This window comes from Delphinus delphis, chromosome X (assembly GCF_949987515.2).
Source record: "Delphinus delphis chromosome X, mDelDel1.2, whole genome shotgun sequence".
NCBI classification, from domain to species: Eukaryota; Metazoa; Chordata; class Mammalia; order Artiodactyla; family Delphinidae; genus Delphinus; species Delphinus delphis.
This window is the reverse complement of record NC_082704.1, coordinates 63,675,460-63,688,656: the sequence shown is the minus strand read 5'-3', so window position 1 is coordinate 63,688,656 and position 13,197 is coordinate 63,675,460. Positions and strand designations below refer to the sequence as shown.

The window sequence follows — 13,197 nt, the reverse complement described above, 5'->3', positions numbered from 1 at the left end:
CTGAAACTAATATAATGTTATATGCCAATTATACCTCAGTAAAAAAAATTGTAAATGGTCTATATGCACCATTTAAAAGAAAGAGATTAACAGAATGGGTAAAAAAAAAATAATGCAACCATACGCTGTCTACAAGAAACTCACTTCAAATATAACAAAATAGGTAGGTTGAAAGTAAAAGGATGAAAAAAGATATAACAAGTAAACATCAATCAAAATAAAGGAGTGGCTATATTAGCATGAAATAAAGTATGTTTCAGACCAAAGAAAATTATAAGTAATAGTGAGGGACATAAATGTGTATACAGTAAACAACAGAGCTGAAAATATGAGAAGTAAAAACCTTGAGAAACAGACAAATCCACAATTATAGTTGGAGGTTTCAAACCTCCTCTCTCAAAAATCAATAACCAACTGGACATAAAGAAGAATACAACAACCCCATTAAATAACAGGATCTGATCAACATTTATAGGAAACTCTGGTCAACAACTGCAAAAAATACATTGTTTTCAAGGGCCCATGTATGATATACCAAGATGTTCTATATCTTGATCCATTAAACAAAAAATAACAAAGTTAAAAACTGAAATCATAGAGTATATTCTCTGAACAGAACTGAATCAAACTAGAAATCAGTAACAGAAAAATAATAGAAATCTCCAAATGCTTGGAAATTAAACAGTATACTTCTAGCTATGACTCAAAATAGAAGTCTCAAAAGAAAAAATACACTGAACTGAACGGAAATGAAAATAAAACACATCAAAATTTGTATGCCAGCTAAAGCAGTGCTGAAAGGGAAATTTACAACACTAAATGCTTATATTAGAAAAGAGGAAAAGTCTTAAATGAGTAATTTGAGGTTCCACCTCAAGGAAGTAGAAAACGAGCAAACTAAGTCAAAACAAGATGAAACTGAAAACAGAAAGAAAAAATAGAGAAAATCAATTAAATAAAAAGCTGGTTCTTCGAAAAGATGAATAAAATTGACAAACCTCTAGCAAGACTGACAAAAACAAGAGAATACACAATTACCAATACCATGAATGAAACAGAAGCTATCACTATAGATCCTAAAGCTATCAAAAGGATAATAAGGGGGGGTTCCCTGGTGGCGCAGTGGTTGAGAGTCCGCCTGCCGATGCAGGGGACACGGGTTCATGCCCCGGTCTGGGAAGATCCCACATGCCGCGGAGCGGCTGGGCTCGTGAGCCATGGACACTGAGCCTGTGCGTCCGGAGCCTGTGCTCCGCAACGGGAGAGGCCACAACAGTGAGAGGCCCGCATACCGCAAAAAAAAAAAAAAAAAGGATAATAAGGGAGTGCTATGAGCAGTTCTATACATAAATTTGAAATGAACCAATTCCTCAAAAAGCACAAACTATCACAACTCATTCAATATGAAATAGATAATTTGAATAGTCCTATAACAATTAAGGAAATTGAATTAATGATTTAAAAACTCACAAAAAAAGAAATTTCCAAGGCCTGAAAGTTTCACTGGCAAATTCTACCAAAAATTTAAGATTAATTAACACAAATTCTACACATCTCTTTCAGAAAACAGAAGGGGGAACACTTCTCAACACATTTTATGAGGCCAATACCATCCTGATACCAAAATTAGACAAAGACAGTATAAAAACAACTGGATACAGACCAATATCTCATAAATATTCCCCAACAAAATATTAGCAAATAGAAGCCAGCACTATGTAAAAAGAATTATACATCATGACCAAATGGGTTTTATTCCAGGGATGCAAGGCTGTTCAGCTTGAAAATCAAGCTATGTAATATACCATGTTAACAGGCTAAAGGAAAAAAAATACTTATCAAATTAAATGAGAAAGAAAAAGCATGTGACAAAATTATACATCCATTCATAGTAAAAACTCTTAGCAAACTAGGAATAGAGATGAATAGCAGGGAACTTCAACTTAATAAAGAGTATCTACAAAAAATCTACAGCTATATCACAGTTATCAACACTGAATGCTCTTCTCTTAAGATCAAGAAGGCAAGGATGTCCACTCTCATCACTGCTATTCAACATGTTACTGAAGTTCTAGCCAGTGCAACAAGGCAAGAAAAGGAAACAAACTACATTCAGATCGGAAAGGAAGAAATAAAACTATCCTTACTTGCAGATGACATAATGATCTATTAGAAAATCTCAAGGAATCTATAAAACAAACTCCTAGAACAAATAAATGAGTTCAGCAAGATCACAGGTAAAACATCAACACAAAAATCAACTGCATTTCTACATACTACCAACGAACATGTGAAAAGTAAAATTAAAAATACAATATCACTTACAATTCCCAAAAAATGAAATATTTAAGTATAAATCTAACAAAACATATACATGACTTACATGCTGAAAATTACAAAACAGTGATTAAAAACATCAAAGATCTACATAAACAGAGATACTATGTTCATGGGAGACTCAATATAGTAAAGATATCAATTCTCCCCAAATTGATGACAGGTGTAATGCAATTTCTAATAATTCTTGCAAGATTTTTATAGATTAGACAAGAGGATTCTAAAATTTATATATAAAGGCAAAGATATTAGACTAGCTAAAACAACTTGGAAAAAGTAGAATAAAGTGGGAGATATTGACTTGATACTAAGGCCTATTACATAGCTACAATAATCAAGACTATGTGGTAATGGCAGAAGGACAGATATATGGACCAATGGACTAGAACCAAAAAATAGTCCCACAGAAGTATAGCCAAATGATTTTTCACAAAAATGCAAAAGCAATTTGGTAGAGAAAGGATGGCTTTTTCAACAAATGGTGCTGGAGCAATTGGACAGCCACAGGCAAAAAAAAAAGAAAGAAAAAGAAAAGTGAACTCAACCGAAATCTCACATCTTATACAAAAATTAATTTAAAATGCACCTTATACTTAAATATAAAACGTAAAGCCATAAACCTTTTAGAAAATAACATAGGAGAAAATCTTCAGGACCTAGGGCTTAGGGAACAATTCTTAGACTTGACAACAAAAGCATGACTAAAACAAAAACTGACAAACTAGATTTCACCAAAATTAAAAAGTTTTGCTCTGTGAAAGACCTTGTGAAGGAAATGAAAAGACAACCCATAGACTGGGAGAAAATATTTGCAAACCACATATGAAAAATTACTCATACCTAAATTATATAAAGGATTTTCAACATTCAACAATAAAAAAGCAAACAATCCAGTTAGAAAATGGGCAAAAGATGTGAAGAAACATTTCACCAAAGAGCATATACAGATGATAAATAAACACATGAAAAAAATGTTCAAAATAACCAGCCATCAGGGAAATGCAAATTAAGACCACGAGATACCACTACACACCTATGAAAACAGCCAAGATAAAAAACAGTGATAAAATCAAACGTTGGTGAGGATGCAGAGAAACTTGATCTCTCACACTTTACTGAAGGGAAGGTAAAACGGTGCAGCCACTCTGTAAAACAGTTTGGTAGTTTCTTAAAAAATGAAATAATCACTTACCATGTAAACTAGAAATCGCACTCCTGGGCATTTATCCTAGAGAAATGAAAACTTAGGTCCACACAAAACCTGTACACATGTTCATAGCAGCTTTATTTGTAATAGCCAAACCTGGAAATGAACAAAATGCCCTGCAGTAGACATTCAGTTTGTATTATACAAGCTGGTACATCCAATCCATTGAATACGACTATGTAGTAAAAAGGAATGAACTACTGATATACACAACAACTTGAACAAAACTAAAGGGCATTATGCTGAGTGAAAAAGGCCAATCTCAAATGGTCACATATACTATGATATAATTTATATAACAGTCTTGATATGACAATTATAAAGATGGAGAACAAATGAGTTATTGCCAGGAGTTAGGGATTGTGGCAACATTGGTGGTCAGGATGGGTATGACTATAAAAGGTCAGAAAGAGAGGAATCTCTGTGGTGATAGAATATTTCTGTACCTTGACTGCAGTCATGCTTACAGGAATCTCTACATATGTGATTTAAAAAAAACATAGATATATACACACATTGAAACAGTGCCAATTTCTTGGTTTTGATATCATAGGTAAGATGTAACCATTAGGAGAAATTAGGTGAAAGGGTCACAGTACCTCTCTATACTGTCTTTGTAAGTTCCTTTGACTCTAAATAAAATAAACTAAAAAAAAAAAGGCCCTGAGACTGTTAAAACTGTTTCCTCGCCACATAAGACAACATTAAGTCACTATCTTAAAACTTATTTTAATGTGTCTTTCTAACTGGTTAACAATGAACAGAATTATATTTATATTCTATTTCTGAACATTACTGAGTCATGAGAAAACAGAAGATAGGTAGAAAAACAGACATAATCTCTCACATTTGTGAATTTAATCCAGACAAGTTTACAGATTTAGCTACTCAAGAGTAACCCCTCAAATCCATGGAGTGTGTGTGTGTGTGTGTGTGATATGTGTATGTGTGTGTGTGTGTATATATATATATATATATATATATATATATATATACACACACACACACACACACACATACATGATGAATCTGAATCAGAGACAGTTTCTGGCATATGTTTAGGAGGCTTAATTTGTTAGTGAAAAAGCCAAGCTGACAGCTCAACATCCACATTTCAATGCTGTTCCCTACTAGTTATCAAATATGACTATTATGGGACAAATCATATGCTATTACGATATTTACAAATTTGGGAAACTGAGCAAGCCAAACGTTTAGATTAAATTTGACAAATTAGACTAGGATAACTCAATAAAATTACTTCTTTACACTCATGCACAAATAATAATTGTTTAAAACATGGTAAACAAAATATAAAAATGTACTTATTCTTTAAAAAGTTATGTAATCATTTTTAAAGTAACTTTACTGTACTCGAACAATCCCTTTGTAAGCTCTCCCAGACTCTACAGATTTTAAATACCTAATAAGAATATACTCTTCCTATGGTCTAACTGGAATTTCCCTAGTTTTAACCACAGGTGTAGTTCAGGACTCTGTTAGAATTAAAACACGTTTTACACACAAAATATAATACCTTTCATACTTTAGAACATTTAGTAAGTCATATCTTAGCCATCTTTGCATTAAACTAACCCCATCTCTTCATCACTTTCTTAAAGGCAATGCTTTCAACGTGTATGTGTGTGCGCAAATGTTTATATGTATTATACACATAAATTTTTCTCTTCCAAATGCAGTTCAAGTATGTAATTGCTGATAGTTAAAAGCAACATCACCTATATAACACAACCTCTACCTGCAGTTGTTTAAAGTATATTATTCAAATTATTACAGTAAGTAAAGAGATCAAGAATACCTCGTTAACCTTAAGACACTCTAACAGATGTATCACCAAAGATGATATAAAAATGGCCAATAAGCACATAAAATGATTCTTGACATCAACTAACATTAGGGAAATGCAAATTAAAATCACATGAGATTCCATTACATACCTATTAGAATGGGTAAATTTTTTTATTTTTAAATATGATAATACCAAGGACGCAGAACAACTGAAACCCTCATAACATTGCTGGTGGGAATGCAAAATTGTACAACCACTTTGGAAAACAGTTTGGCAATTTCCTGCAAAGCTAAACATAAATTTACCATATAACCTGGCAATTGCACTCCTGGATTTTCATTTCACTTGGATAAATATCTATGGTCACACAAAACTTATACATGAATGTTTAAAGCACCTTCAATTTTAATTTCAAAACCTGGAAACAATTCCAATGTCTCTCAAATGGAAATGGTTAAACAAGCTACTCATTCACACAACGAATATGTCCATATAATGAAAACAAACCATACATCCATACAATGGACACATCCATACAATGGAATACTACTCAACAATAAAAAGGAGCAAGCTATTGACATATGCAGCAATGTGGATGAATCTCAAATGCATTTTGCCATGTGAAAAAAGTGAGACTGAAAAGGCTACAAATTGTATGATTCCATAAGTGAATTTCCTAAGGGGTGATGAAACCATTTTATATCTTGACTACATCTTGCATTTGTCAAAAATTATAGTAGTAGACACTAAAAAGAGTAAATTTTACTATATGTAGATTTAAAATGATTTTTTAAAAACTATACATTCAGAAATGCTTCCTACCTCACATTAGTTTCATCATTAAATTCTTCAGCCCATTTTTTCCTTGATTGAGCAGTTGTAGAACCATCTAAACGGTAATAGTCTATGTTTCGGAGCCACTTCCCTTCACCTGAAAATTCAACAAGAAAAGAAAAAAGAGACATATATTGTTATCCTAGTACTAAAAGATTTTCTTCCTTGCTTGCCATTTAAAAGCTGGTCATAGGCCTTCCCTGGTGGCACAGTGGTTAAGAATCCACCTGCCAATGCAGGGGACACGGGTTTGAGCCCTGGTCCAGGAAGATCCCACATGCTGCAGAGAAACTAAGCCCGTGCACCACAACTACTGAGCCTGCGCTCCAGAGCCCATGAGCCACAACTCCTGAAGCCTGGGTGCCTAGAGCCCATGCTCTGCAACAAGAGAAGCCACCACAATGAGAAGCCCGTGCACTGCAATAAAGAGTAGCCCCCACTCACTGCAACTAGAGAAAGCCTGCGCACAGCAACAAAGACCCAACACAGCCAAAAATTTTTTAAAAATTAAAAAAAAAAAGTTGGTCATATATAGTCAATTTGCATAGCAAGACAAATTTTTTAAATCAAGGGATAATTCATCATATTACAAATAAATTCACTACAGATTTCCTTCCAACAGATATTGAATAGCAAAGGTACTTTTCAAAAGTATTTCATCTACATGTAAATGTCTGAAAATATTTCCTTGATTAGAAGCCTATAAAACTTTCAAAAGTATGATTAAGCTGTATTATGTTCATGAAGCTTCTTTTTAATTACATCTATAAATGACCAGGTTTCCCACCTTGTTATCAACAAGTTGATACTAAACAGATAAAAACCAGAGACATAGAACACGTTTATTCATTCACTGAACAAATATTTACAGAATGCCTATTTATGTGCCAAAAAATATTCTATGATTTAGCCACAAATATCAGCATATGTTCCTATTTCATGACAATTACATATTTGTGAACATGTATGAACAAGTAAAGAACTGTGATTTTATAAGTTAAACACTGATCAGACATGTCAACATTTGCACAGTGCGGTAAAATTTTACCCAAGCCTGACATTCATACTAAAACACCAATGGATAAAGTACTTATGACACTTTTATATTTTATCATACATAATTTCCATTCTCATTTTTTTTTCATTCTAATTCTTTAACTGCAAACATAATACTACTACTTCCACTCCAAGCAAAATTCATATCATCACACCCTAGAGTCTTAATATAAAACAAGTTGACAACACTGAGATTTATGTCTTTCAGCAAACTTTTTAGTTAAATTCAGTACGTTAGTTTAAAAGATGCTTCTTGGTAGTATGGTCATTTTAGTAATGTTAATTCTTCTGATCCAATGGCCATACTACCCAAAGCAATCTACAGACTTAATGCAATCCCCATCAAAATACTCAGGACATTTTTCACAGAACTAGAATAGATAATTCCTAAAATTCATATGGAACCACAGGACCCCAAATTGCCAAAGCAATCCTGAGAAAAAAAAGAACAAAACTGGAGGTATCACCCTTTCAGACTTCAGACTATACTACAAAGCTACACAGTAATCAAAACAGTGTAGTACTGGCAGAAAAACAGATGCATAGATCAATGGAACAGAATAGAGAGCCCAGAAATAAATCCACATACCTATGGTAAATTAATCTACAACAAGGGCAGCAAGAATATATATGGAGAAAAGTCAGTCTCTTTGGTAAGTGGGGCTGGGAAAACTGGACAGCTACACGTACAATGAGATTAGAACATTTCCTCACACTGTATAAAAAAATCAACTTTAAATGGATTAAAGACCTAAATGTAAGACCTGAAACCATACAACTCCTAGAAGAGAACACAGGCAGAACACTCTTTGACATAAAGTGTAAAAATATTTTCTTGGATCTATTTCCTAAGGCAAAATAAATAAAAGCAAAAATAAACAAATTGTACTTAAACTTAAAAGCTTTTGCACAGCAAAGGAAACCATTGACAAAACGAAAAGAAAACCCACATAATGGGAGAAAATATTAGCAAACAATATGACCAACAAGGGGTTAATATCCAAAATATACACACAGTTCATATAACTAAATATCAACAAACAAACAACAGTATGAAAAAATGGGTGGAAGACCTGAACAGACATTTTTCCAAAGAGGACAAAGAGATGGCTGACATGAAAAGATGTTCAACATAGCTAATTATTAGAGAAATGCATATCAAATTCACAATGAGATATCACCTCTCACCTGCCAGAATGGCTATCATCAAAAAATCTACAAATAACAAATGTTGGCGAGGATGTGAAGAAAAGGAAACCCTTTGTATACTGTTGGTGGGAATGTAAACTGGTGCAACCACTATGGAAAACAGTATGGAGGTTCCTCAAAAAACTAAAAATAGAACCACCATATCATCCAGCGATTCCACTCCTGAGTATATATCAGAAAACCTGAAAACACTAATTCAAACACATACATGTACACACATACATGTACACAGCAGTAGTCAAGATATGGAAGCAGCCCAAGTGTCCATCAATGGACAAATGGATAAAGAAGATGTGGTGCGTGTGCGCGCGCGCGCGCGTGCACACACACACACACACACACACACAGAGGAATATTACTCAGCCATAAGAAAAAGAATGAAATTCTGCCATTTTCAGCAACATGGATGGACCTAGGGAATATTATGCTTAGTGAAATAATTCAGAGAGAGAAAGACAGATACTGTATAATATCACTTATACGTAGAATATAAAAAATAACACATACAAAGGTATATTGCAAAACAGAAAGAGACTCAGAGATATAGAAAACAAACTGGTGGTTACCAGTGGAGAGAAGCAAGAGAGGAGGCGTAAAGGAGGCATAAGGGATTAAAAGATACCAACTACTATGTATAAAATAAATAAGCGACAGGGGTATTATATAGCACAGGGAATTATAGCCATTATTTTATAAAACTTTTAATGAAGTATAATCTGCAAAAATACTGAATCACTATGCTATACACCTGAAACTAATATAATATTATAAATCAACTATACTTCAATAAAAAAAAATCTACTCCTTTGAGAATTTGGACTAAAACAAACAAACAAAACAGCAAAAGTAAGTATGTCTCATCAAGTCAAATTTTGTTTATGTCCTAAGGACTGTAATATCCTACAAGATTCAAATATTAAGGATTTCTGGAATAAATGATCTAGTTTTATTAATGATATTCCTACAAACAGGATGTGTTTCAATTGTTTTCCTTTTAAATAATATTAAAAGTTTAGGGCTTCCCTGGTGGCGCAGTGGTTGAGAGTCCGCCTGCCGACGCAGGGGACGCGGGTTTGTGCCCCAGTCTGGGAGGATCCCACGTGCCGCGGAGCAGCTGGGCCCGTGAGCCATGGCCGCTGAGCCTGCACGTCCGGAGCCTGTGCTCTGCAACGGGAGGGGCCACAGCGGTGAGAGGCCCGCGTACCACAAAAAAAAAAAAGCTTAAAAGTCTTAGGATACATCTTAAAGTATATAAGAATAAATTATTCCTGAAAAAAAATCTAAAACTAACGAATTAATAAAAATAAAACCCCCACATGATCATCTCAGTAGACACAAAGAAATCATTTGACAATGTTCAATACACATTCATGATAAGAAAAACACACTCAAAAAACTGGAAATACTGATACAAGGAACTTCCACAACATGATAAATGATATTTATGAAAAAAATACAAATAACACCATACAGAATGGTGAAAGATCAGATGCTTTCCCTCTAAGATTAGGAAAAAGAAAAGGATGTCTGGTTTTGTCACTTTAATTCAACACCATACTAGAGGTTCTAAGGAGGGAAATGGTCAAGAAAAAGAAATAAAAGTAATCCATATTGTAAAGGAAAAAGTAAATTATCTCTATCTGCAGATGACATGATCTTGTATAAGGAAAATCCTTTAAAAATCCACAAAACACTATTTGAACTAATAAATGAGTTATTATGAAAAACTTAATTTATACATTTGCAATGAAGAATCTAAAACTAAAAGAGCACAATTCCATTTACAATACTATCAAAAAGAATAAAATAAATTTAACATAAGAAATGCAAAATGCATACACTGAAAACTATAAAACAACAGTGAAAGAAATTAAAGACCTAAATAAATGGTAAAATATCCCATGTTCATAGATCAGAAGACTTAACATTGTTAAGAAGGCAATACTTCCTAAAATGAACTACAGATTCAGTGCAATCACTATCAGAATCCAAGCTGACTTCTTGGTAAAATTTACAAGCTAATTCTAAAATTCATATGGAATTGCAAGGGACCCAGAATAGCCAAAAAAATCTTGAAGAGGAACAAAGTAGGAGGACGCACACTTTCAAAACTTATGTTCAAAGTAAAGGTAATCAAGACTGCTACTAGCATGAGGAATGACATACAGATCAATGGAATAAAACTCAGAGTCAAGAAATAAACCTGTCTCTTTGGTCAACTAATTTTTAGCAAGGGTACCATGAACAGTGAATGGGGAAAGAACAGTCTTCTCAACTGGTAGACTGAAGTTGGACCTTTACCTCATACTAAATGTAAAAATTAACTCAAAATGCATGAAAGAACTAACTGTAAGAGCTAAAACTATATAATTCTTTGAAGGAAACATAGGGGTAAATAGTCATAGACTTGGATTTGGCAATGGTTTCTTAGATATAACACTAAAGGCATAAGTAACAAAAGAAAAAAAAATAAAATTGGACTTCATCCAATTTTATTGGATGAAACTGAAAACCTTTTCCGCATCAAAGAATACTACCAAGAGAATGAAAAGACAATGAAAAGAATGAGAAAATATTTATAAGGCATGTATCTGATAAGGGCCTGGTATGCAGAAAAAGCTTTTTTAATTAAAAATAATTTTTTTAAGTTTTTCAACTCAATAACAAAAAGACAAATGGGCAAAGGACCTGAATAAACATTTTTCCAAAGATATACAAATGGCCATGAAAAAATGGTCAACATTATTAGTCATTAGAGAAATACAAATCAAAATCAAAATGAGATACCATTTCACACCCACTAGGATGGCTATAATTCAACAACAACAACAACAACAACAAAAACAAGTGTTGGTAAAGATGTGGGGAAATCAGAAACCTTGAACACTACTTCTTGAGAATGTAAAATAGTGCAGCCAGTGTAGAAAAGACTTTGGTGGATCCTCAATACATTAAACTTAGAATTGCCATATGGCCCAATAATTCCATTTCTAACTAAATATTCAAAAGAATTAAAAACAGATGTTTAAAGAAATGAAAACTTGTATATGAATGTTCATAGCAGCACTATTCACAATAGCCAAAAGGAGAAAACAACTCAAATATCTATGAATTAATGAATAATCAAAATGTGGGTATTATCCATGAAATGGAATATTATTAGGCCACAAAAAGGAATACAGCACTGACACTTGCTACAACTTGGATGAACCTTAAAAACATGCTATGCGAATGAAGCCAGTCACAAAAGACCACATATTATATGACTCTATTTATATGAAAGATCCAGAATAGGTCAATCATACAAACAAAGTAGATTAGTGATTGCTCAGGGGTAAAGAGGTAGAAAGGGGGTTAGCAGAGCGACAGCTAAAGGGTACAGGGTTTCTTTGGTGTTGATTAATATGTTTGAAAATTGACTATGGTGATAGTTACACAACTCTGAAAATGTACTAAAAACCATTGAATTGTACACTTTAAATGGGTAAACTGCACGATATGTGAATCATAACTCAATAACGCTGTTTAAAAAAAACAGCGAAAAAAATTTTGCTACAACTGCAGCAACAAACACCACATTTATATGGATAAGGACAAAAAGAAAGGACAGAAAAAATAGATATATTAGGGTTGTGGGTCTGGGTAATATTGTTTTCTTCTATTGTTAAAATGTGTATACGATATGTTTAAATGAATGTTTTTAAAATTATGATATACAAATGTAACTCACCCTTATAAATAAGAGGTTTATCTTTATCTTCTGTCTTCTCCCTACTAGCCAATTCAAGAAAATCTTCAATCAGGTCCAGAGATATGAGAGACTGGCTGAAAACAAGGCTAAAAAGACAAGTTAGTATTCATGGATTAGAAGATTCACAAACAACATGATTCTAATCTAAACCTCAGTAAATATCCAAAAGAATTAAAAATTAGAAATTTGTAGAAATTAAAAAGCTGATTCTAAAGTTTATATGGGTATGCCAAGCACACAGAGTAGCCAAAACAATTTTGAAAGGAAAAAAGTTGGAGGCCTAACTCTACATGATTTCAACACAAAGCTAGTGTAATCAAAATAGTGTAGTACTGAGGAGACCAACACAAATCAGTGGAACAGAATATAGTCCCGATATAAAGCTACACTATAGTTAATTGGTTTGTGACAAATAGGCAAAAGCAATTCAATGGAAAAAATTAGTATTTTTAACAATGGTCTTGGCAAAATTGGATATTCATATGCTAAAAAAATGAATTTCTGCCTAAGCTTCAGCTGCACAAATAGGGAATAGAAGAATCTGATTTGACAAAAGTTCTTCTTAAAAAAAAAAGTCTTAGTTGACCACAAGTCAATATGAACCAATAGTGTTATTTGGATGTTGGAAAACTGCTCCATCAGACTGCAGGAATGGAAAGATAGGGTCCAGAATAAACAAGAACCAGCGTCACTATAATTCTGTGTTAATAAAAATTCAGCTGAAGTGTTTGTGACCATATTTTGAGATAAGTGCTAAAAAGATGAAGTATATTCAAGACCATGTCAGGACTGAAATTATGCCATATAAAGAACAGATAAAACAACTGAGAAGGAAAAGCTAAAAGTGACGAGAGATAAACCCACCATTATCTGAAGAGACAATTGAAATAGTAGTAGTGATGTCTGCAACCTACTTTGAAAGGCATCAGGAAAATAAGATGGATGATGGATAGATATGTAATAAATGAAGTATGATAAAATATAGAATATAGT

The 13,197-nt window shown here is 33.3% G+C and overlaps 1 protein-coding gene across 16 annotated transcripts in view; it reads right to left on the bottom strand.

Annotated features, from left to right (window-relative positions):
* The window catches only part of ATRX (ATRX chromatin remodeler), a 242,762-nt gene that overhangs the window by 44,966 nt on the left and 184,599 nt on the right, over nt 1-13,197 (bottom strand). For all 16 annotated transcript variants that reach the window (XM_060001635.1, XM_060001638.1, XM_060001644.1 and 13 more), the window contains 2 exons: nt 12,184-12,290; nt 6,177-6,285 (listed from right to left, as the gene is read on the bottom strand). In XM_060001635.1, the coding sequence (XP_059857618.1) occupies nt 6,177-6,285; nt 12,184-12,290 (216 nt within the window). The remainder of the gene's footprint in view (nt 1-6,176; nt 6,286-12,183; nt 12,291-13,197) is intronic.